Source organism: Tyto alba, unplaced genomic scaffold (genome assembly GCF_018691265.1).
Source record: "Tyto alba isolate M040663 unplaced genomic scaffold, T.alba_DEE_v4.0 Super-Scaffold_1000006, whole genome shotgun sequence".
Classification (NCBI taxonomy): domain Eukaryota; kingdom Metazoa; phylum Chordata; class Aves; order Strigiformes; family Tytonidae; genus Tyto; species Tyto alba.
Genome location: NW_024881272.1, coordinates 2,635,551 through 2,659,934, shown reverse-complemented (window position 1 = coordinate 2,659,934; position 24,384 = coordinate 2,635,551). Strand labels below are relative to the sequence as shown.

General features: G+C 41.5%; 1 protein-coding gene across 2 annotated transcripts in view; it reads left to right on the top strand.

Annotated features, from left to right (window-relative positions):
• HMCN1 (hemicentin 1) overlaps positions 1–23,904 on the top strand; it is a 205,091-nt gene extending 181,187 nt beyond the window's left edge. The window contains exons 91-107 of one of the 2 annotated variants that reach the window (XM_042805972.1): positions 297–467; positions 1,063–1,233; positions 4,174–4,344; positions 4,806–4,955; positions 5,286–5,423; positions 5,757–5,878; positions 7,389–7,626; positions 9,346–9,408; positions 10,769–10,888; positions 11,137–11,271; positions 11,707–11,820; positions 12,162–12,287; positions 13,110–13,238; positions 17,365–17,715; positions 20,503–20,622; positions 21,246–21,372; positions 22,480–23,904. In XM_042805972.1, coding sequence (XP_042661906.1) covers positions 297–467; positions 1,063–1,233; positions 4,174–4,344; positions 4,806–4,955; positions 5,286–5,423; positions 5,757–5,878; positions 7,389–7,626; positions 9,346–9,408; positions 10,769–10,888; positions 11,137–11,271; positions 11,707–11,820; positions 12,162–12,287; positions 13,110–13,238; positions 17,365–17,715; positions 20,503–20,622; positions 21,246–21,372; positions 22,480–22,846 — 2,813 coding nt within the window. In that variant the 3' untranslated portion in view covers positions 22,847–23,904. The remainder of the gene's footprint in view (positions 1–296; positions 468–1,062; positions 1,234–4,173; positions 4,345–4,805; positions 4,956–5,285; positions 5,424–5,756; positions 5,879–7,388; positions 7,627–9,345; positions 9,409–10,768; positions 10,889–11,136; positions 11,272–11,706; positions 11,821–12,161; positions 12,288–13,109; positions 13,239–17,364; positions 17,716–20,502; positions 20,623–21,245; positions 21,373–22,479) is intronic. The other variant, XM_042805977.1, reaches the window with a different exon arrangement.
• The last annotated feature ends 480 nt before the right edge of the window (positions 23,905–24,384 follow it).

Below are 24,384 nucleotides of genomic sequence, written 5' to 3'. Positions count from 1 at the left end.
GGGACTGCTTTGTGTATGGTTTGGCTTGGTAACAGATACCTAAAAATGTGAGAGTGACTCAGACTGAGGACTGAGTGATCGCTGGCCATGATTCTGGTCAGGTTTACAGGTTATTTAAAAGACAGGTCATGCCCTTCTCCAGCTTTCACTCCTGGAGATCCCTAGGTAGCTGAGATGTTCTAGAGAGAGAATCGAAAGCATCCTATAGTCAGTTTGACCCTAACGCGGCACTGATTTACTTTGTTATTTCTAATGTCAGAGACTGTAACTGTGCCATGCCATGCCTTTCTCACCAGTGGATGGGAAGTGGGCCACGTGGAGCAGCTGGAGCGCCTGCACCGTGTCCTGTGGAGGAGGCAGCAGGCAGAGGACGCGCCACTGCTCGGACCCCGCCCCACAGTTCGGGGGCCGCAAATGTGAAGGAAACGACATACAAATTGATTTTTGCAACAGTGATCCTTGTCCGAGTAAGTGCCTTGGGTTAGGCTGCTTATCCACTTGCTGGGTTTGTAGGTGCGCGTGAGGGGAGGGAAGCCCTCCACAAATCACACACTCCCACAAGATTTAGGGGGTCTCAGCACCAGCAGGTGCTATTACCTGCCTGGCAAGAGTGAAAGCATCTCTTCATCAGTCAGCATGACTGGGACATTTGAAACATGAACTATTTGGAGCACGAACCAGTAGCAGCTGGTCCATACGGTGCTGTTGGACTGTCAGAGATCACACATCTCTCTAAAGTTACAACTGTCCAGTCAGAAAGGACTGCAGTGTGAATCTCTCTGTGTCTCTCAGCAGAGTGCAGTGACTCATTTGGTTAATAATGTGCTGCATACCTTCCTATGAACAATGATGTTCCGGATTTGGTTAATAAACTCTGAGAAGTCACTGAATGCTGGACAAGATGACTTTCTTAGATCTTTAATTGTTTGTCTTTTTACTTTTATTTTGGGAAAAGAAATTTAAAAGTTACTCTCCAATAGGAATATTTTCCTAGTTTAACTCTCTGGTTTTAAGTATGTTTTATTACGAGGAAGAGAGGTAAAATCGGACTTGTTGTTACAGTTCATGGCAACTGGGGCCCGTGGAGTAGTTGGGGAACTTGTAGTCGAACGTGCAACGGGGGCCAGATGAGGCGATACCGGACCTGTGACAATCCTCGCCCTGCCAGCGGAGGACGGGCGTGCGCAGGGGCCGACATGCAGGTCCAGAGGTGCAGCACTGAACTGTGCCCCGGTGAGTTCTCAGACAAACAGAGAAATTAAATGCAGCTTTCCCTGGAAGACCTCAGGGTATACGTAACATAGGTGAGATTTTCAGGTTATGAAAGGAATGTAGAACATTCCTCTAATTAGTTTCATACAATCTAATAATCCACTCTCGCTTTTTTCTTTAAATGACTGTCACCTTACAGGGATTTCCCCCCTTTGCATGTTAGATTTTCCCATAATGAGGTGGAATAATTCAAAACAGTAAATACAGTTTCTGAGGCTTCCAGTGAACTCTCGTAATGTATTCCAGGAGCAGGGAAAATTGCTCAGCTCAAATGCTTTAAATAAAATTACAGTCAAAGCAGTTAATTGATTTATTTGCTATACATAGCTATTGATAATACATAGCTAATCAGTAAATTTACACATTCAGAATCAATATCAGCAATACAGAAGATAAACCAGAGTGCTAGAGACTTACTAAACACCTAAAATTTCTAAACACCCATCCCAGATAACTCATCCAAGAAAGGGATTATTATATTACTATTAATGCTGATATAATAATTACAAAATATTAAATCCCTCCTCTGTGCACCCCCCTTTACATGCTCTCCTCTTGTGGGAGACACAGGAGCTCCAACCATGTGCACCTGTGCGACACTGAACCCCCTGCTGACCCACGTGCCAGTGACAAAGCCCCCGACGAGGCCACCTCCACCCGCCCAGGCTGTGGGCCCCTGTTGTTGCACCCCGTGCCCGCCACCGCCTCGCTGGGTGCCAGCTGCTCACAGCATGCGAGGACAATTCCCTGTTAGGTCCTCATGGAGGTTACAGTGTCAAGCTCAGTCTGACTGTTCCTTCTTTGCCCTCCTCTTGCTTGGGTTTATCCTCCCCATTCACAAATGTTCATGCTGCTTTTATAATTCTTTTCACTTTCCTCATTACTGTTGTTTTGGCTAATGGTCATCTTAAGCAAAGTTTTAGTTGTTACTTTCCTCTTACCATTTTGGGTAAATGTTGTATCGGATCTGGCATTTCCAGATAACTCTGTGCAATGAACAGTCATGTTCCTGTTGTATCACCTGTTTTTATTGAGGCCATGCAGACTCCCACACGTGTAGTTCAAGCCAACTCTGATCTCTTGTGAGTGTTTGGACAGATAGAACATGTGTTCTTTATTTGCAAGTGTCATGGTTTGTGAGCTCAGAGGGTCACTGAGTACCACACAGCCGCTTACTCCTCCCTTCCCCCCCACCGATGAGAAGGGGAAAATAAGGCAAGCTTGTGATTCCAGATAGGACAGGGAGGGGCAAATCACCCATTATGGTCACAGGCAAAAGGCAGATGTGTTAGGGGAAGGAAAAAAATAATAAAGATTTTTTACAACCACTAACAGCAACACTTAACAGAGTAGGACAGTGAGAAGCATTGCCACATCTGGAGAACACCTTCCCCCCACCCCTCCCTTCTTCCCGGGCTCAGCTCTGCTCCCAATATATCTACCTCTTCCCCCAGGGGAGCAGGGGCAGGGAATGGGGGGTGCAGTCAGTGCTGCCGCTTCTGCCATCTTCAGTGTGGGGCCAGCTTCTGGAACTTGTTCGCCCTGCTCCAGCGTGGTTCCCCTCTCTGAGGAGACAGTCCTCCACAAACTTTCTCTGATGTGAGTCCCTCCCATGGGCTGCAGCCCTTCCTGAGCTGTTCCAGCGAGGGACACCCCCGCATGCTGCAATCCTCCCAGCGCTGAACTACAACAGTGGGGGCTGCTTCTTCCCACAGGATCCCGTCCTCCTTCAGGCATAGTCACCTTATTCATCCATGCAGAGCCCCTTACAGGCCATAAGTGAGTGTCTGCTCCACCGTAGACCTTCATGGGTGGCAGGTGGGGGCTGCCCTGCTGTCTCACCACAGGATACAGGGGGGGGTCTCTGCTCTGGCACACCTTCCCCCCTCCACAGCTGCCGCAGCTTCTCCTCCCAAGTCCCACTCCTCCTCACCAGGTCCCTTCTGAAATATGCTGTTTCAGAGGCGCAGCTGATTAGCTCGGCCTTGGTGCAGAGGTGGGGCCAGCTTGCAGCCGGGGAAGCTCTGAGAAGCTTCTCACAGGGAGGCACCTCTGCAGCCCCCACCTGCACTACCAAAAAAATTCCCCACCACTCACTCATACCCAGGACAGCCAGATTTATGTTTTGTTTGATTTCTTGTACTCTTCCATCAGTTTTATGCCCATGCAATCTCAGATATTTTCCTTGCAGGAGTCAAAGCACTCAAAACTCTAGACAGATTGGTTGCTTTGGTGACAGGAGATTCTGACTATTGGCAGCTGATCGTTACGAACTGGTCTGTGGTGGGTCTGCATACATGCAACAACATTTTTCAGGTTTGAAATCAGTTTCTCTGGAGCCTGATACTTTCTGGGAACAGAAAGTAACAGCCCCTCCTGGGGTGAGCAGCTGGAAGGCAGGCGGTGGCTGGTCACTTGGCTTTCCTCCCCGCAGAGCGGTGCGTAGGCAGCCACCCCGAGCCAGCTGAGCTCATTTCCCGCACATCAGAGCTCTGTATGCTGCCCCTGGGCTGGACTCGTGTGACTGTGCAGAGGGACACGTGTAGTTTGCACTGTACGAATCTTCCATGGTCAGCCATGAAGTGGTACCTCTTCAACATCACACAGGGAAGAATTTTACCTAGCTTTTGTTAAATCCCCAAACATTATACTGGAAACATCCCCTAGAGGAGCCTCCTTGTTCCCAGTACACTTGAGAGACAAACAAAATTTTAAAGGCGGTGCATTTCTGAGGGGAGAAGTGTTCGTGCCTCCCCATTAAGGTGCTTTTGTTATCCGTTGTGCTGCTGATCTCTGTTGCATTGGTTCCATCAAGAACCACTGCATCACTGATGCAACCTGACCTTTAAACCTGACACATTTAAAACGAAAAGTCACTTCCTTCATTCTTTATTTCTTCAGTGGATGGAAACTGGGGGCAGTGGCAAACATGGAGTCAATGCTCTGCTTCTTGTGGAGGAGGAGAGCAGACCCGAATACGTCTGTGCAGCAATCCAGCTCCGTTAAATCATGGACGTCCTTGTCCCGGAGACTCCTCCCAGATATCCAGGTGTAATACCCAAGCATGTCCTGGTGAGTTAACTTGCAGCCTGCACACAATGAGAAGAAGGCGAAAGCCTGTGGCATCCCTAATGTGACTGGTACTCTCCTGTGTCTTGGCCAGTTGACCAAATAATTTTTTTTTTTTTTGGATTAAATCTACCCTGCAGCTTCAGCTAGATAAATTTTTTATTAACATGTTATACAGCACTAGAGTATGCTGTTAAACAGTTGTTGCTTTTCAGGCAGTGGTAGGCACATAAGGTGATTCCCATGTTATTGTGCATACATCTCAGACCACATATACACAGCATCCTGTTATTTGCAGGTTGTGAGCTTTATTGTTGCAAATAATGCGGTAATATATGCAGAAATCTCCTTACTTCTTAAAATGCTGGGCAACATTTCTGAATTTTCTCTCCCCCAAAATGTCAGACTGCAGAATTTTTACATGGGCCTTTATTTTTCCCTTCCTCCCTTCCTCCCCTGCACAGGTGGGCCTTCACGTGCCAAAGGCAGCATCATTGGAAATATTAACGATATTGAATTTGGAATTGCTTTCCTGAACACCACAGTAACGGACAGCCCTGACTCTGGAACTAGAGTAATACAAGCAAAGATTACAAACGTCCCTCGGAGCCTTGGTAGGCTTTTTCTTACCTTTTATCACTTTTTTTCCTTGAGCCAGGCTGAATTCTGTGCACTGTCAGTTTTCACCACTTCATTTCATTACATCTCACTGAAGCAACTGATCTAAACTTGTCACAGAGAGATGAAAAGGGAATCTTCAGTATTGACTTCTAGTACGTCAGTATTTGTATTGGTATATTCAGAGGAATCATTTTACATACTTTTTTTCTGGTTTAAATCTTAAGGGTTACACTAGTTCTAGGTCTTCATATTCAAGTCCTGCTGATGTGGGTTGCATGATGTTAGGAAAAGAGCGCTCAAATGTTGGGTCACGTTTCTTTTAGGTCCAGCGATGAGAAAGCTTGTTTCTATACTTAGCCCAGTTTACTGGACAACTGCAAAAGAAATTGGAGAAGCAATGAATGGCTTTACGCTCACTGATGCGGTCTTCAAGAGAGAAACTCAAGTGGAGTTTGCAACTGGTTAGTTACCTGTGGTATACCTTCTCTTTCTGTTTCCAATAAGCTTGATATAGATACTGCATTTCTTAAAAAATAGCACATAACTGTTGCTGAATTTTGAGTCTTGTGCTTACACCAGTATTTTCTGAATGACTGCGGCTTTCTGAGGCTTAAATGCAGCTTTTAGAGCTGTAATTTGAAACATGTAATGGTTTTTATTATAGGCATGGTATGCCTTATAAATATACAAGTATAAAATTAACTGGTCAGGGGATCCCAATTCAGATACTGTGTGGCTAACACGAGTCTCTGGTCAGGATGTTTTATAAATCAATGTGCTCTTAAAACCCATAGGTGAGATTCTGCGAATGACTCATGTTGCCCGGGGCTTGGATTCAGATGGAGCCTTGCTGCTGGATGTTGTCGTGAGCGGCCACGTGCTGCAGCTCCAGTCAGCAGCTGATGTTAACGTGAAGGTAAAGCTGCTGGAGATACCACCCCTTCTCTCATCGATCCGTACTTGCTTTCTCATCTGTATTAAAGCAGTAGACGCTAAGTCCTGAAAACTGTTTTACTGTACGTAACTTATTTTGTGCCTGGTTTAACTGACAGGTGTTAACATTGCCTTTGAAAACAAAAAATTGTCATCAGGAAGGTAGTATTGGTCACTCAGGATTTTTAGATGTTGAAAGGTATTACCGAGAAGTGTCGCTGGGGCTAGTTAGCATAGGCAGGCATGTCAGGTGTTTTAATAGAGCTATAAAGCTGCATCCGAAACCCGTCTGTCTTTTTGGCTTCCCTGAGGGTGACACCAGCTCTTTTAAACCATGGCACCTTGCAGAAATTTCTGAATATTACTGGTGATTTGTTTGCAGCTACAATCATACGTAGTCTGGCAGAGAAACATTCGTGTGGCTGATAAAGCTGCAGAGACAGGGGATTCACAGATTCTGTATCGGATTACATCGCAGGGTGTTCTGTGTGTTCTTATCATGCATGCTGCCGTGCTGCTATTGACATGCTCCTTTCTCTGCTGTAGCATCAACACTTTGTTTTGTGGAGATCTCTATGGCAAACAGTCTTATTATGCAATTCTTCTGAAATATTTTACAGAATTTGCTTTTTCAAAGAATGAAACTTCTCTATGAGCTTTTCCAGGAGTGATTAGAGAGGGCAGTTTGCATGATTGTATGGCAAAAGGTTATAATCTCACTACTGAATTGCTCTGCCTGTTGTTTCTAGGAGATATTCTCCTAGTAAGATAGCTTCTATCACTGACCTTGTACTCCTAACAGAAAGATGGAGTTCAAAGGAAATGTGTTTCTGTCTTTCTAGCTTAGTGTAAGACATGAAGAACATTTGGCTTAATATAATAAATGGTATTAAAGTTTTGGCTTAAAACCAGGTGCTTGATAATTGTTTTTACTGTAAAAGAAAGAACATTCTTTCAAATTGTTTCTATAAAGGTAGTAATTAGTGGTAGGTAACCAGTGAAAATGTCTTAATATATTAATCCCAAAGTACAATAAATATACAGGAAGTTCTTGATACTTTGATAAGCGGCGGTATGTAGCGTGTCCAATATTTACACCTTTTTTCAGTGGCAGAATTTTTCTCTACTGATTGTTTGTTTAGCACACATTGTCAGTATCTGACTCAGAATACAGAAAAAATACTTAGGCCTCAAAAGATTGTTATTGAACAATAAGATCATATTTGAGGTTTTTTGGAACTGCTTTGCCGTGGCCCGCATCATCGGGATCCTCAGGACCATAGTCTGTTTCTCACTTAGACATATACCAGATGCTGTTAAGATTCAACAGTTAAAATAAGAGTAAAAAAGGCATGTGTTGTATGAAATACAATTTGTTCAGCTATTAAGGACAAATACCTTTGTCAGAATACATCTCATACAGCTTTAAAATGCAGAGACCACAGTGGTGTTGGCCGTACTCAGTGGCTGATGCCTGAATCTTGCTGTTTCAGGATTACACGGAAGACTACATTCAGACTGGCCCTGGGCAACTGTATGCCCATTCTACTCGTCTCTTCACTGTAGATGGAGTTAGTGTTCCCTATACATGGAACCACACTATCACCTATGATTATACTAAAGGAAAGATGCCTTTCTTGGTGGAAACACTCCATGCTTCCTCTATTACAACAGAGTACAACCCACTGGAAGAAACTCTGGCTTTTAAAATCCACGCTTCCATTGCAAAAGGTATTGTTTTAATCTTTCACAAAAATAAAACAATGGGAAAACAGTATCCTGGAATTCATTAGCTGTATTCTCAAGAGCTCATTATGGCCTTGAAAGAGGAAATGCTGTGAAACGCGGGTAGCTTTATTGTAGATCCTGGGACCCACGTGTCTTGTTAATATACCCATATTCTAATACGTAAAAGCTGTTGCAGTTTGTACTTACTCTTCACCTGTAGTTCTCATCGATGATGTATGTCTGCATTTGCTGATGCTGCTAAGAGCATTACCAGTAGCTTCCGATACTCAAACTAAAATATTTCTCCATTTCATTGCAAGTACCTTTCGTTCTCTAAAATGGAATTACTGTCGCTTCTGTGTAGGCTTGCATATTGGTGGGGTTGTTTGGGTTTGGTTTTGCATAGCTATTACGAAAAAGGATTGTGTATTTTCTTCTCACAGCAAACCCCGCATAAATGTAAGGTAGTAATCAGGTGGAAGAACATTCAAAATTCATCACTAAAATGGGCAAAATGTCCCAAGTCATTCCTCAGATTGAACTTCTCTGGAATGATTTGACATATACAGAAAATATGATTCTGAGCTGCAGCTTGAAAACATTACTGGTACATTATGGATATATTTTTTTAAGTCCAGATACAAACGGTGCCCAGTTACGCAACGCTGTGTAGACACATGTATCTGTATGGTCTGTAAGTCTGATAAGTCCTAACACAGAGGTAGCAAACTAGTAGCTCCATCGTCTGTTGTATTTTGTCTTAGCATTACTGACTGCTGGCTTTTACTAACCTTTTACCTGAGTGATCTTAAGGAATAGGCATATATTTCTATAAGTGGGTTTTCCTTTTAGAAGTCATAATTGGTTAGCAGAATGTTCTGTGATCTTTTTTAGTACTTTTGGGGTTTTGTGTACACAGTAAGGCTTAACATCTTTCAAATGAAATAACTCAGGTATGAAAGTACAGGAAACAGTGGGATTGCCTATCTCAGCCTTTCTTTTCAATAACAACATTCTAAACCAAGTAAAATAATTATTTTCCCACTTGCCAGACTATGAACTTGTGCAATTTGAAAACCAAGTAAGAATTTTTTTTTTCTTTCCCATTTTAAAAGGAGGTCTGATAAAAGGAAGTCTCCAGATCGTTATACCTATGCATAAATCTGGCCATGCCTCTACTGAACTTAAATTTATTTCTTCCAACAATTAATATACTGCTCTTTTAAAAAATATTTATTGAATCAGTAGCAGCAAAATACATGTGGTCCTTGAGCAGTCTCTACCAGAGTTTTCCATTACAGTTCATAGTGTGCACTTGTGTTCTTCTACAGTGATTTCCCACAATCTATGACATGGTGATTTGTTTGGTTTGGGTTTATTTGCCTCCTTTTACGTGAAGTGAAACTGAATGGTCTTTATTTTTCTAATAATGAAAACATTATGGAGAAACTTTTCAGGATGTATTAGTCTGGGATGCAACTTGCAGTCATTCTGAGGGGAAACCCCTCACTTGTTTAATGTTTTTCAAAACAGCAAAAACTATGACTTGTAGTGCCCAAGTAGAAAAAGCACTGAAGTCTGGATTTTAAAAGTTTCTATTTTAGTGCCCAAATATAATAAACCTTTTATAAATAGCTGAGCTGCAATTCTTAATGTTAAAGGCTTTTTTTAAAGGAATAAAATGTCCATCCACAAGTAACATGTGCTTCCTTTACCACACAGGAGATCGTAGCAACCAGTGCCCTGCTGGGTTTGGTTTGGACTCAGCTGGGCCTTACTGTTCAGGTAATGATGTGAGAGGGGTAGTGTGTAATCACAGACTTGTAGAATGGTTTGGTTTGGAAGGGACCTTTCAAGTTCCAACTCCAGCCCTTCCAGGGAGGGGGCATCCACAGCTGCTCTGGACAGCCTGTTCCAGTGTCTCACCACCCACGTTGTAAAAACTGTATTCCCTATTTTCAATCTAAATCTACCCTCTTTTAGTTTAAAACCGTTACCTCTTTTACCAAGGCCCCCACAGGCCTTGGTAAAAAGTCTCTCCATCTTTCTTATAAGCTCTCTTTATATATTGAAGGGCTGCAATAAGGTGTCCCCAAAGCCTTCTCTTCCCTGGGCTAATCAGCCCAAAATCCCTCAGCCTTTCTCCGTAGCAGAGCTGTTCCAGCCCTCGGACCATTTGCGTGGCCTCCCCTGGACCTGCTCGAACAGGCCCACGTCTGTCTCACACGGGGGGCCCCGGAGCTGGACGCAGTGCTCAGCCACCAGAATCTACATCACCTTTATCTAGAGATTCAAAGCATGCAGTGCCTACTTGAAAAAGTGTAAAAGGGTGTGGATCCAAAGGCAGCTGAAGGCTTCACTTCTGTACCCATCTAGAATATAAGTAGTGCCCAGACAGCTTTAAATCAGATACAGCTGGGGGACATGGAGCCACAGTATCTGCTGAGCCTGCAAAGCAATGAAGCACTTCGTGATCCATGTGGAGGGAAGGACGAGTGTGGGCAACCTAGACAGCAGCCCACAAGTTCCTGCCTTGTCTGTCTCCTCTAGGTGACTGAGTCACATTTGTTTTAGGGAGTAATAATCTGATGTGCTTCTGTGGACTTATTTCACTGCCCCTTGAAAGCTTATAAATTAAGGAAATTATACAAGAAACAAACACTACACCATCCAAAACGTTTAAAACCAGGAAGACTGAAATAAGGTCACTAAAACAATTTTCCACTTTCAGTATCATCTGAAAAACAGTATGAGTTCCAAAACTTTAATTTGGGACGTGTAGTAGTCTTGGCACGCCTATCTAGGAAATCTTAAGTCTAACACTGAAACCCACCTGTTCTGTTGTAAAGTGATTCTCTGGAAGAAATTCTGTCAGATGTTCATTACTGCGGTGGTGACCCGGTCCTGCAGAGCTAACGCAAGATTCCAGCAAGCTGGGGTAGTGTAGGTTTGGTAACTAAAAATACCTGTGGGGAGCACACCACTGAACCGCTTCTGTGAAGCTGCTCCACTGCTGGATCTAGTTTTGCCCTGTGGGCTCACCCAGATGTACCTCCTATGAAGGGTTTTTGTCTGTATATGGGATGTAGTGTCTTGTAACATCCTGTGAAGTCTCACTGGTTTTTCAAACGTTTCCTTGTTACAGATGAAGATGAATGTGCTGTGCGAAATCCTTGTTCCCATACCTGTCATAACGCCATGGGATCTTACTACTGCTCCTGTCCGAAAGGCCTCACTATCTCTGCAGATGGTAGAACGTGTCAGGGTAAGACAGTATTGCTGTGGACAGGCTGGATACAAAAAGCCCTATGGCACTTAAATCAATAGGGAAGTGTTCTGTTTGGGCTGGGCCATTTTCTTATTATACAAATATAATTTATTGGTGGTGTTCTAAGGACTTCATAGCTGAATATATTTGCAGTCAAGCATTTCATAGCTGATCATGCTCAAGACGCTGCTTAATCTGTGTTTCATTTTGACCTAGTGAGGTTTACAGCTTGTTTTTAATTATAGATATTGATGAGTGTGCATTAGGTGGACATAGCTGCCATGCGGGCCAGGACTGTGAAAACATCATTGGCTCGTACCGCTGCGTGGTCCGATGTGGGAACGGCTTTCGGAGGACAGCTGATGGATTTAGCTGCCAAGGTGATGGGGAGGTCTTTGGCTTTTGATGTTAGCTTTCGTAAACTGAAAATGCTGTCTTTCACACAATTGAAAATAACTTCTTAAAAGATGTATCTCCAAATACACAGTGTCTATAAATTTTCTTTAAGGTTGTGGCTTTGGGGGGTTTTTTTGTGGTGTGGTGGCTTTTTTGGTATTTTTTTTTTTTCCGCCATCTTTAGAAATAAACTTAAAATCCTATCAGGGAATAACCTAACGTTCTTGCTTTTGTGTCCCATGTGCATTTTCTTTTACAAAGAATGGAGAGAAGTAAACACTTCTGAACATACCTCAGTAGCGTAATAACTAGAGCACAAAGCAGAGTCCAGAATGGTGACTCAACCAAAATACTGTTCAGGTTAAATGACCACAAGGCAATTCACAGCTATGGTATCAAGGATTTGTATTGTTCAACAGATGTTAATGAGTGTCAAGAGTCCAACTCCTGTCATCAGCGTTGCTTCAATACTATAGGAAGTTTCCACTGTGGTTGTGATCCCGGATACCAACTAAAGGGCAGAAAATGCATCGGTAAGAAATGAATTTTTGAATGTTCATTCCCTCATTCCAATGGACATAGTTCAATGTTTATTTGTTGCTATATTTGTTATCAGAAACCTTTATGAATTAAAATCCTACTATGGATGATATACTTCGTATGTATTTCTGAATTTGTAAAGCAGTACTAAAAGCCCAGAGGAAGTGAGAATTGGGCTGATGGATAGATGTGCATGAAATGCATGCAAAAGCATGTACACAGTGTAATTACAGCTGGAATATTCTGCTCCTTAGGAACTTAGCATAATGAAGTGAGTTTATTTCCATTCTTGTTTTATTGTTTTGTTTGTTTGTTTGTTTGTTTTTTAAATAAGATGTAAATGAGTGCAGGCAGAACGTGTGCAGGCCTGATCAACTTTGCAAAAATACCCGTGGTGGCTATAAGTGCATTGATCTGTGTCCCAACGGAATGACCAAAGCAGAAAACGGAACATGTATTGGTGAGTAAAAGTGATAACATACTGCAAAATGATGGTAAGCACAGGGACATTAATGAATTTATTATTTTTTTAAATAAACTCAGATAGTCCACCTCAAGTTATTAAGATTTGAACGTATTAAGGCACCAACTTCTTTTCATTTATGGGAGCATGCTTATTTAAATTCTTTGTGATTGGTATTGAAAGAATCTGTGTATCCTTGCCACTTCCAGTTTTTCATTGATCTTAAGAAAGAACAGTAAGGTTTTCCTCAGCATCTTTTCTGTGTTGTCACCCTGAATTCTACAAATTGATCATTAACTGAAATGATTTGCCCCATGTGTGAATGTGTTCTTAAGAGTTTGTCTCAGGATCTCTTCATCAAGATCACAGGACCTTGCTGCTTATCAGGGATGCTTTTAAACATAACCAGTGTTATATATACTACCAAATCTTTTTTTTTTTTTTTTGTTGGGTATGACAGGAAGATGGATTATGTTTCTTTGGAGAGTAGCTGATCACATTGGAAACATCAATGAAAAGTTTTGAAAACTAACGGAAAAAGTGTGTGTAAATGCAATACAGTTGAAAAATTTATCAGCGTGTCTGCTGAAAATCTGCTTTCAGATTGTGAAATGCAGATTGTGATTTGTAGCACAAACTGTTATAGAGTAATGCCCAATCACAGCACCAGGTAAGAAGAGTGTACGTTCAGAGGCCAAAACTACCTAGAAGACCAAATTCACATGTGGCTTACCTTCATTCCTTTTTCATAAAGAAGTTCAAAGCTGTAAGAAGTTTCAAGAAACACCTGACTACTTCCCCTTGCCTCGTTGCTTGCAGACGTTGATGAATGCCGGGATGGAACCCACCAGTGCCGCTATAACCAGATTTGTGAGAACACACGAGGCAGTTACCGTTGTGTGTGTCCAAGAGGGTATCGGTCCCAGGGAGTTGGACGACCTTGTGTGGGTAAGCTGTCCAGTCACATTGGTACCACGTGTTTGCTGCTGCTGCTTTTAGCTGGGATTTCTGCTGTAACACATCCAACAATGCTATCCCATTTGAAGACTATGCTATATAGACAAATTTACTCTGAAGTTTAAAATTACCCACCTAAACCTATTCAAAACAAATAGTCAAAAGTAAATGATTCCAAATGGAGATGGTTTTAGGTCCAGACTTTGAAAACAAAATGTACAAGGGTCTCGGAGCACTGGTGGATGGATGTGGCAAGCTACCACTCCACAAGAGGCTTCATTTCTAAAAATCAGGCCAGATTTATTAGTTGATTGGACAGTGAAATGTGCCTGGCTATGCCCTGGACTGCATCAATTCACACCTGAAGGCAGGCAAGCAGGAAGCGATGAGGGTTCCCCAAAAGGAGAACACCCAAAGGAGGTGTGTTGCAAGAGGCACGATACACCCAGAGCTCGCCTCTGCAATGAAGGGCACAAAGAGAGCGCCAAAGGGAGTTCCCGGGAGGGATGGAGCGGAGGAAGCTGGTACGAGCTTATCACTCAGCGCTCCCCTTTCTGGTTTGGGTGGGACACGGGAGGGAAGGAGGATTCCTGTCAGTCACAGGAATGCTGACCATGCAGTTACTCCCCTGTTGTACCTACGTAGAACCTTTTGGCATAAAATCGTGTGGAGCTTTCTCCCACACACACGTGCCTGGCATTTGAAGGTTGCTCTCATAGCAGTAGCATGGATAGCAAGAGAGTTTAATGTATGGTGTCACTGCAAGTGCATAAACCACTTCCCTTAGCATTTAATAGACCTCAGGATGGCACTAGGATCACTTAGATTCGCCCTTTCTGTACTTATGTAGAACGTTTAAAATATAATAGCTGATCCACCCTGATAACAGTGATTTATGAATGTTGGTATATGACACTAAGTGAAGTTGGTTTCAGTTGCTCTCATGTACCATATCAGAGAAGCATTCCTTCATAATGACTTCTTCAAGATTAGCTTTCCTAAGTGATAAATAGCTGCTTTGGAGAACAGGAATATATTTTTTTTTTTTCTCATTTTAAACAACCTAATATTTTGGACTACCAAAAGCCAGGAATGTGTGGGGTTTTTTAAAAAGATACTAAATCTCAGTAAGAAACTGTTTGGCTGTAGACCAAGGCATTACTTCCACCAGCTGCCTCTCCACTGAAATAAAATAATTCCCCAACTCCTTAACATATATTAAAACCATTTAAATTTCTGTCAGTAAGAAGCTAGATAAAGGCTAGGACTGCATATTTTCTACAAACCCAATATCAGCTGCCCTAAAGCTGTCTTCTGACAAAGGAACACTGAAAGGTCCCTCTTAAAGTATGAACTTTATGCACCTTTGAATTTTTATCTACTTAAAAATATATTTTAAATATAGATGTATCAAAGATATGTGTTAATAAAATCCAGGTTTTATTGTTAATGTTTCCAGAGAGCACAGGGAAGAATTGAAAAGTAGGACCCCAGACTGAAACAGGAGAACTGAACTTTGTTCTTAGCTGTGCCACTCTTATCCTGTGTAAAGTCCTGTGCCACAATTCCCTGTCTGTTAGATGGAGATAAGCTGCTCATCACAACACCCACAGATATATGCCTGCCCATTTAACTAAATTACAGTATTTCTGTGAGCTGTGTTGCATCTCATGCCATATCGTAGGTGGAAGGGCATTATCAAAAGCTGTTACAAAGCATTTTTGCATATAACACATTCAAAGCTATCTAGAATTTAAAATTAAGTATTATTATTCAAGCTAAAGCACGCATGAGAATTTAGCAGCTATTTTAGTTTCAAAGTCATTTCACTTTGTACATATTTAATATTCATAGTGCGTAATCAAAGAGATACTGTCCAGTGGAGACAGGCTTACCAGTCAGTCAAGGATCACTTCTCAGAGTGAGAGATATATGAGTATAAAGAAATATATGAGTATAAAGCACTTATACCACACACCAGGCTGTGGTATAAATGCTGGTAACTTGCTGCATTCAATTCTGCTTGCATTGCACAGGATGATCTGATGAAAGACATCACTTGAATTTTCATGTTTTCTTTCATTATTTCTATGATAGTCTTATATTGCTTATCCACAACTTGTTCCAAGGACATTGGTGGTTGTAAAGGTGTTAGCTCACATACCTGTTGTCTATTTTATGCAGGTAAAGAATGTTAAGCTCAGCAGTTAGAAAGTAGTTGAGCACTAAAGAAATAATGAGTTTCTGTATTCTTTCACATGTACATGAGTAATACATTTTTTCATCTTAAGCACACAATGAAGGAATATAAACTTAAAATTTGTATTAGTTGTTGCCATATTAAATATTAAGTTCTGTTGTTTAGAACACCTGACAATATTACCCTAATGAAATTTCAACTAATATATAAAGTTTTGGTTACATGTTTGTGAACTAATAATTGGAAAATATTGTGGTACTCTGCAGTAATGATCCCTGGATTTCCAACTCTCAAAACATGTAATTATTAATACCTCCACAAAAAGTCTTTAATATATATAAACTATTAAAAATGTAATACAAAAGCAATATAGTATTCTACTATGTGTCTGAACAGTATTATTCTTCAGATACCATTATCATGCATTTCTGTCTTGGAGGGTTACAAACTATGCTCAAATTACTATGTTCAGAGGGAACCAGAGTCAAACTGTAATAACACTAGCTTAATGTTGTTTTTACAATAATAATTTAAAGAATACACACTTTCCACTAATATGAAATTAATAAGTCCTTATTGAGTTACCATTAAGATCATCTTTAAATTGTAGTAAGAGAAGTTTTATAGTACATCGATTATAGATGCGTTGTTATGTATGTTAATGTCAGGTTATTTATTTCTGGTCATTGCAAAGCTGCACATTCCTGTTTGGAATTAGCATTTTTTTGTCTTTTTTTCCAGTAAAGAATGTATGTAAGTTTTGAAAGGAATACCATATGTCAGATTTCCGGCTGGGCCTGAAGTAACTTGATGAAAATCACAGAAAATTCCTTGCTGGTAGTGTCAGAGAGACTGTGGGAGAAGGCCTGGTCCTACAGTATCTCACTCATATTTACTTCAGTTTGATGAGTGTCCTTCATGCATGTTATATCCTTAAACCCTTTGCCATACTTTGTATGTTCACTACTGTATTTTGACTTACGGGTGGATATTTATGGCTAGGGTTGCTCAAATTACTTTGGATTACAATTTAAAGGGAAACAGAGAAAAAACCACTATTTTTTAATTGTACAAAAGTTAATTAATGTTTATTGTTAAGTCTCCAACCTTCCATAGCTGGAATGGCCAATAACAACATGGAAGGTTAGGACATACCTGACCTCCTTCCCGTGCAGCGCTGTGACACGCCCTCGAGACCCGATTTTTCCCGACACGGAGTACAATAACCGTGTCGGAGCTTTCGAGCTTCCCTCAGTGCCAGTTTGAATGAATTTCTAACGCTGGCTTTCTCAAGAATGCTCCTTGTTAAGTATCCTCCTTTAAAGAAGGGCCCGACAGCTTTTCCCACTCATCTGTGGTGCACTTGAGGGAGGAAAAGGGAAAAAAAAAAAAAAAAAGGGCAACCCAAAGCCTGTAGTAGTAGTGAGCAGCTTAAGCCGAAACGGTGAACAGCGTGGGTCCTCAGGGCCACTGAGTTCTCAGTTTCTCAGAGTGCATCTTTTCTGGTAACCGGCAGGAACCGGAGCCGGCAGCTGCCAGGCTATCACGCAGCCCTGCTTCTGCCAAAGTGGGGGAACAGACTTGGATCCCCGTTTCATAGCCACCCCTTACCTTCAGAAACGCTCGAGGCAAGGCTTCCAGCAGAGTTCTTGTCCTGTGTGAGCACAGTCTGATGTCACATGTAGCCTTACAGGAAGAATAACGGTATATTACTGTCCAGGACAGAATAACCTGCCTACTTGGCCTTGTGTTCTCCACATTTTACTGCCTTCATGATCTCACTTTCATGTCTTCAGTTTGTTCCACAGACTGAGATAAGTATATACGTGTATATATACATGTAGTTATGTGTTGTTGTTTGTTTGTTTTTTCTCCTTTCCACATGGTTTGTTGCTCTGGATCATGTCTCATGAGCAGACACTAATGAATGTGAACAAGTGCCTAAACCCTGTGCCTTTCAGTGCACCAACACCCCCGGCAGCTTCAAGTGTATCTGTCCACCTGGACAACATTTATTAGGTGATGGGAAATCTTGCGCTGGATTGGAGAGATTGCCAAATTATGGTGCCTATTACAATAGCTATAACTATGCTCAATTCTCCCCTGTGAGAGACAACTATCAACCTCAACAGTATTACAGGCACTCCTCAAATCTCTACAGCTCCTTCTCAGAGTATAGAAACAGCAGAATACCTTTCTCCAGGACTAGAAGGAACATTAGAGAAACTTGTCCTGAAGGCTATGAGGCAAGAAATGACAGATGTGTAGGTAAATGTCAGTCATATCTATGCAATTCTCTTGTTTTGGTCCGTATTCTTAGGTTACTGTTTCATATGTACCAGGGGCTGATGGTTTTGTGGTGATGTGGTTTTTTCATATGCCCCTGATAAGTATTCAGAGTTCTGCATGTTCTTGTATCCTGAGCATGTTGTAGCAAAAATGTTTTCAAACCTCCTCCTTGTAACCTCTTCTTGTAATTGTGCTGCTTATTGTGTGTGTGCAAATTATTTCCCTCTGTTATTTCTTTTGATTATGGTAGCTCACCTTTGTGAATTTTCTCACATTTCAGAAAACACCAGTAGTCCCAGTCTAGTCCTGGGGATGTTGCTTATGTCAGACTCCCACTGATGGTGGTGGTAATCTGGCTCAAAAAGGTTTAGAATAAAGATTTCAGAATTGAGCACACTAGGGCCAATGCCAGCACTCTTACAGGACCGTTAGTCACTGCCATATGGGCAATATAAGCAGAAGCTTTTAAATTATCTGTAGTTTCGATATATAGCAGGTTGTAATGTAATTCACTGAGCCCGGAGAGACTGATCATAAGTAAACCAATAAAGGGTTTGTCATAAGTTGTGACAGTGACACTTCTTTTTCCGCGATGAGGAGAGCAGTGTAGTTGTGGTGACTGGCAAGCTCTGCCCCAATTATTTTTTTTAAAGAGATGCAAAGCCTCAGAACACATGCTGAGACCAGCAGGAAACCAAGGGACTTGGCACCTGTAACTATCAAGCGTTTAGCTCACTTCCTCCTTAGTCCGTGAGCTTTTCTGAGGTTTTTCAGTGAATTGCTGCTGTTTTCACAGGTACTGAAAGCTTAATTCAGCTTAATCCTCATGAAAGTCAGAAGCAACAGCAGCCTGCACTGTTCGCTGACTGATTTCTACTAAATGTGAAGAAGCTTAAGAAGCTAAAAAACCCAACCAAAAATCCCCGCGAACTATCACTGAGAAGCTAGAACTGCCAGGCGGTTCCGCAGCAGCAGGACTCGGCGTCCCTGGGTCTTAGACGCTCTGCAAGGGCTGGGCTGGGGCTGCAGGGTGGGCGCGGGGGCCGCGGCGCCCCCGGGGGACGTTGGCCCCTGCCCCGGCCAGCCCCGAGCCTGCGCCCCGAGCCGGGCTCGCCCCGTCCCTCGCAGGGCTTCGCTGGCCCCGTGCTTCGCACAGTGGACACACGGGGATATGATCAAGGGGTTCCGCTTTTGAAATACGCTCCCTTTAAGTCGCTTAACTTGCAACTTAACTCGCGTTTTGAGTATCTTCAGAGAAAAAAAAAAAAAAAAAAAAACAAACCACAACAAAAAACTATTCAGTTAAGCCTCTTTGTGATAATACCAAGTTCAGGCCAAAGGGTGCTGCTAGAGCTCGTCCCAGCACATTTAAGAAAGCGGTTTGTGGTGCGTTAGCTATGTGCCTGAACCTAGCGTGTGTGCCAGGGGTGCTTCGTAGGAGGCACAGTATAAATACCAGGATAAATACAGTGATCTACAGCTAGATTCTAGCAACCAGAATTATTGCACTAATTATCTGGCAATATATAACATGTAATGCTGAAAAATATTAATATACTTTTATGAATAAAAATTATAGATGGGCAGACATTAAGCCTTGGATTTACATTATGAAGACATTTCAGTAGTCATATACATGCAGTTTGTTACGGGTATAGCAGTTTAATAGAGTCAGGAATATAGCTACCACTGATGAAAGGGTTAAGCTAAAATCTGTGATCTTCACCCCACCTTCTGGTTTGAATTAGTTAATATTCCTGTACTTTTGTTTCGCTGGAATAAACATCTAAATTTAAAAATTGCTGTTTAATATGAAAAACACACCCAAATTACACTTTTTTTAAAAGAAAGTTCCTTCAGTAGACAACCATCAGGATTTGATAACAAAATACCAAAAATTTCTAGTCACATCTGTTTCTCTTCTGTGTTTGCATTTTTATCTGATGCAACCCCTGTAAATTGGATGGAGGGAGGGGGAAGCAGCAACCTTCCCTCCAATGTTTTAATTATGTAAGTCTTAACTCTTACACAAGACTGACATGATTAGGGTCTCTGTTGCTGTCCTGAATTAGGCAGAAGTTTCAAAAGAAAATATAATTATACATGATCTGTGTCTAAATCACACTAGTCTGCTTTGAAAACTTGACGTAAGAAGTGGTCTGGTACTTCTGTAATTGAGAGGGAGATTAAAAAAAAAGGAGCATTTATTGATCGTCTTCCCCAAATACTGAGCTTAATTCATCCCCATGGCATGAGGAAGATCAGTTTGGAAGGGCAACAGCTTTGCCTGAGGAGGGATTAATTTTAAGAACAACTTCCTCACTGTCAAGGCTTCCTCTGATGAGATAACTAATCTGGGCATTTCCTAAGCATATTGCCTAAAACCTTATTATCAGGCAGCTCAGCTTGATTTTTGGGGCAAGACTGTATTCTTATAACCTTGTCAATGTATCCAGATTGCACCCCCCTCCTTTCTTCCCAGAACTCTGTACCAGGGCTGGTCTCTCCAGCTAGAATATATATTACAGCTGCTATCAAAAGAGGCGAGGATCCCCTCAAAGCTGATTTAATTATTATAAAGCTGTAAAGGTAAGATGTGAAAGGACTTGCTAGTCTTACACATTCAACCCCATCAGTAAACAAGATCCAGACAACTTCCACTAGCTCTGTCCATACACTTGTATATAAGTAGGAGAAAAAATACCTCTGTTCAATACCAGTTTCAAGTAATCCTGATGTGTATGTGTTCATGTTTCTTTTCCACAGATATTGATGAGTGTGAAACCAGAGATACCTGTCAGCATGAGTGCAGAAACACCCTGGGAAGTTACCAGTGTACTTGTCCATCTGGCTATCAGCTTATGCCCAATGGCAAAACCTGTCAAGGTACGGAGATCCCTTGGAGTGTTCAGAAATATATTTGCAAATAAATAAGGCACAAATCATATTCAGTAAGTGTATAAGCCACCTGTTTGAATTTGCTATATGAGATTCGGCATTCAAAATTTCAAGTTTGAGAACTTTTTAAATTTCACATTTGAAAGTTTCATAAAACACCAGCAAATTAGACAATTGCAACTTATTCTCTGAAGTTTCCTCACATGACCTGACATTACACATTTAACTCCAGGCAAGTAGACAGCAGCTCTAGGGTCAAACCCAACATAATGCTGAACCCACCTTTGTCAAGAAAAGGTACTGTCAGATTTCCTGAGCCACAAAAAAATAAAATAAAAATTGACTTCAACTACAGTTTATGTTGGATCATGGCTGCAGGGCAGCTCTTGCACAAGGCGCCATCCTGCACAGTAATAAAATGCCAACCATAATAAATGAACATTATTGGCACTAGTGGCTCCAGTGTCTCACAAGCAAGACGGGATTCTGAAGGATTTACTGTGTGTGGAGCTGAAAGAGCCGCTGCAGTCTGCTCGGCCTTTGCCCAGCTAGTTTTTAACCCTTTAATTCTTCTACCAGCAATTGAGCATTTGCATGTTTTTAACATTCAGATATTGATGAGTGCCTCGAACAGAACATCAATTGCGGATCAAATCAGATGTGTTTCAACATGAGAGGAGGCTACCAGTGCATAGACACACCTTGTCCGCCAAACTATCAGCGAGAGCCTCTTTCTGGGTACGTTTTATTTTGAGCCCCTTTTCACCCACCCCAAGTGTAGATCCTTAACCTGTATTCATTAAGGAAGAAACGTTGGGTTTGACAGACACCAGTAAAGCTCGTCCTAGCAAAAGGCAGAGCACTGGCATTCGAGATGATCATCGGTCTCTCGGGCAGCAGCGTTCCGTGTTTCCCCGGCAGCAGAACCAGAAAGCAGTGAGTGCAGGGAAGCTGGCTGGTGCTCGGTATCCACGCAGCATTTTACTATTAGTTCAAGAGGAAATAGCACAAGAACGTTCCTTTACTAAATGAATCCTGGCAGGCAGCAGGCTTCGATTCTTTCTGTTGATCCAGTGTCATTTGTCACTTCTGGGGCTGCCTTTGCACTCCAGCTTTCTGACTGACTAATGGCTTAACTTGCCATCAGTTTCAAAGCATTTATGTACTCTTTTAGTCATGAAAGTAATGCTACAGTTCATGGTAAGTTTGGTTATTTTTAAGTTACTCTGTTTCCATGTTCTAGAAATAAAACATATTTACTTCTTGTAATATACTCAAAGAAATAGCTTGTTTCATAGTCAGAAACAATCTCTTGTGATCAAACTGAATGATATTTAGCTTGAAATGGGTAATATTCTTTGACATCTGCTAGCACTGACAAGCAGAGCTAGCAAAGATCTCCTGTTTTGACTTTTGATTAATAGAAGTAAAATTTACTCTGCCCTTCTTGATTCCAAACTTTTTATTTTATGGTCTAACACACAGACATCTCACATGGAGCTGCCTGGTACATTTTAAAAAAATTTTCCAATTGTAATGTTTAAGAGCAAGGTCACTGAAACATTCACCATTGACTTCCATGACAAATATTGTATCCGGTATCTTTACATTATCTCTTGGTAATTTCTGAGATGATCCTGTTGAGGGAACATGGGATGTTAAACTGGGCTGCAACTTGAAAGGAACAATGGAGAAAGAATGCATGAGCATGTTACCTTTATAGGTGAGCTTTGATCTGCATACTGCAACGGGGCAAAGAGGGGAAGAATTCCTCCATTAAGACCTAGTGCAGTACTTAGGATACCCTGCCTTCTCCTTGGGATAAAGTGCTCTGCTTATTCCTAGGTTCTGTCTCAAAAACTGCCCGGCCAACGACTTGGAGTGTGATCCGAGTACCTACGCCTTGGAATACAAACTCCTTTCCCTCCCCTTCGGCATAGCTGCCGGTCAGGACTTAATCCGGCTGGTTGCCTATACTCACGACCAAGTCATGCACCCGAGGACAACTTTCTTAATGGCAGACGAGGACCCAGCCATCCCGTTTGCCCTGAGGGATGAGAACTTGAAAGGAGTTGTGTTCACCACGCGACCGCTGCGAGAGCCGAAGACCTACCGCATGGGAGTCAGAGCCTTGTCCTACAGCGCCGATGGAAATATCGAGTACCGGACAACTTTCATTGTTTATATAGCTGTGTCAGCCTATCCCTATTAAACATCCAAACTACTTGACAGTAATCACAGTATTTTAACCGCGTTCATAAATGCCGGTGGGTATTACCACTTCCAGACTGACTCTGCTGCCTGCCAAAGAGTTGTGAACCATGTCACTTGAAAGTGGTGCTATGGTCTTTTCTTTTTCCCTCCTGCCCCGAGGCTGCCCATTCAGTCCCAGTATTCCAATTCAAGAGGAAAATCCATGGCTTTGAGGGCCAGTTACCACTTGTTTTATTTATTACACTGGAGTAGTAATTTTCCACAGTTCTGAAAACCAACGGAAAAATCACAGTATGAGCTGATGTATGTATTCAGAACAGTAAGCAAGGAGCAGCCTCTGTTGAAAGCAACTAAAGAAAAGCCTAACCAGAAGAAAAAAAAACAAATGTAATTTCAAGTGGTCTACATATTTTAAAAGTTGCTAAGTGTTTTACAATTTTATATCTATTAGATTTTTTTTCTTATCAAATACCTGATAGAATTAGGGCTGTAATATACTGTGTCGTGTGCTCAAAAAAAACCCAAATACCACTGTACCTAATGGTTGCAAATGCTGAAAGAAATGATATTAAAGTTTGGTTTTAGCGAAAGAATGCGCAGTAGAATTTGGAACTGGTACATTTGATTTCCATGCAAGTTTAGAGATGACACTATTTTCTGGAAATAAAAATCACAACATGGCTACGTCTACTTTATACAGCAGGTATTTTATAACTTTTTTTTTTTTTAACTCTGACATTCTGGTATAGCCATTTATTTAGCTCAAAACCATATCCATTTCAGTACTCCCAATTCAGTCATTTAAAATGTTTTGGGTTTTTTTTTGCAAATGGAACATTTTTCTCCAAAGATGATGTAAGTGTGGTTCAATAATGTCAATACACTGTACACAAGTAATTTTGCCAAGATGTATTCTATTTTTATGAAAGTGTATATATGTTTTTTTCCTACGTGTATTTTCTATGCAGTATCTCAAGAGTGTTTTACAGCTAAGTTTACATAAAAGAATGTCAATACATTGAAAATAATCAAAATAAAGGTTCCCATTGCCTTTGAGATTGCTGCGAGTTTTATCATTGAAAAAATTCTTTCCCATTTGTAAAGCAGTTGCCTTTAGTGCCCACAGAGAGTGCAGAAGGCAGCGTGCCCAGCACACCGGGGAGCAGCGTGCACAATGCAGCTGAGTCTCCTTTTTATTGCACTACTGGCTTCCCCACATCCTTCAGTTTTTCAAAAACACCAGGGAAACCAGTGCAGTTACTGTAAGACCTCCTATTTTACTCAGAGCCTGCTAACTAGGAGACGTTTCATTTCCTCAGAGGAAAATGGATTTTGCCAGGAGGTAAATTTTTGTTGCATATAAAGCCAGTGTTTATTCATAAATATACTCAACTCATTGCCAAACATGAAATAAGTCACTATAATTCCAAGGCATATAAAAAAGTGGAAAAAAAAAATCTTTATTGCAGGGCATCAAGATTGGAGCCCAATGGAAAATACCTCTGCTCACTGTGGAAGTTTTACCGTTTTCAGTCA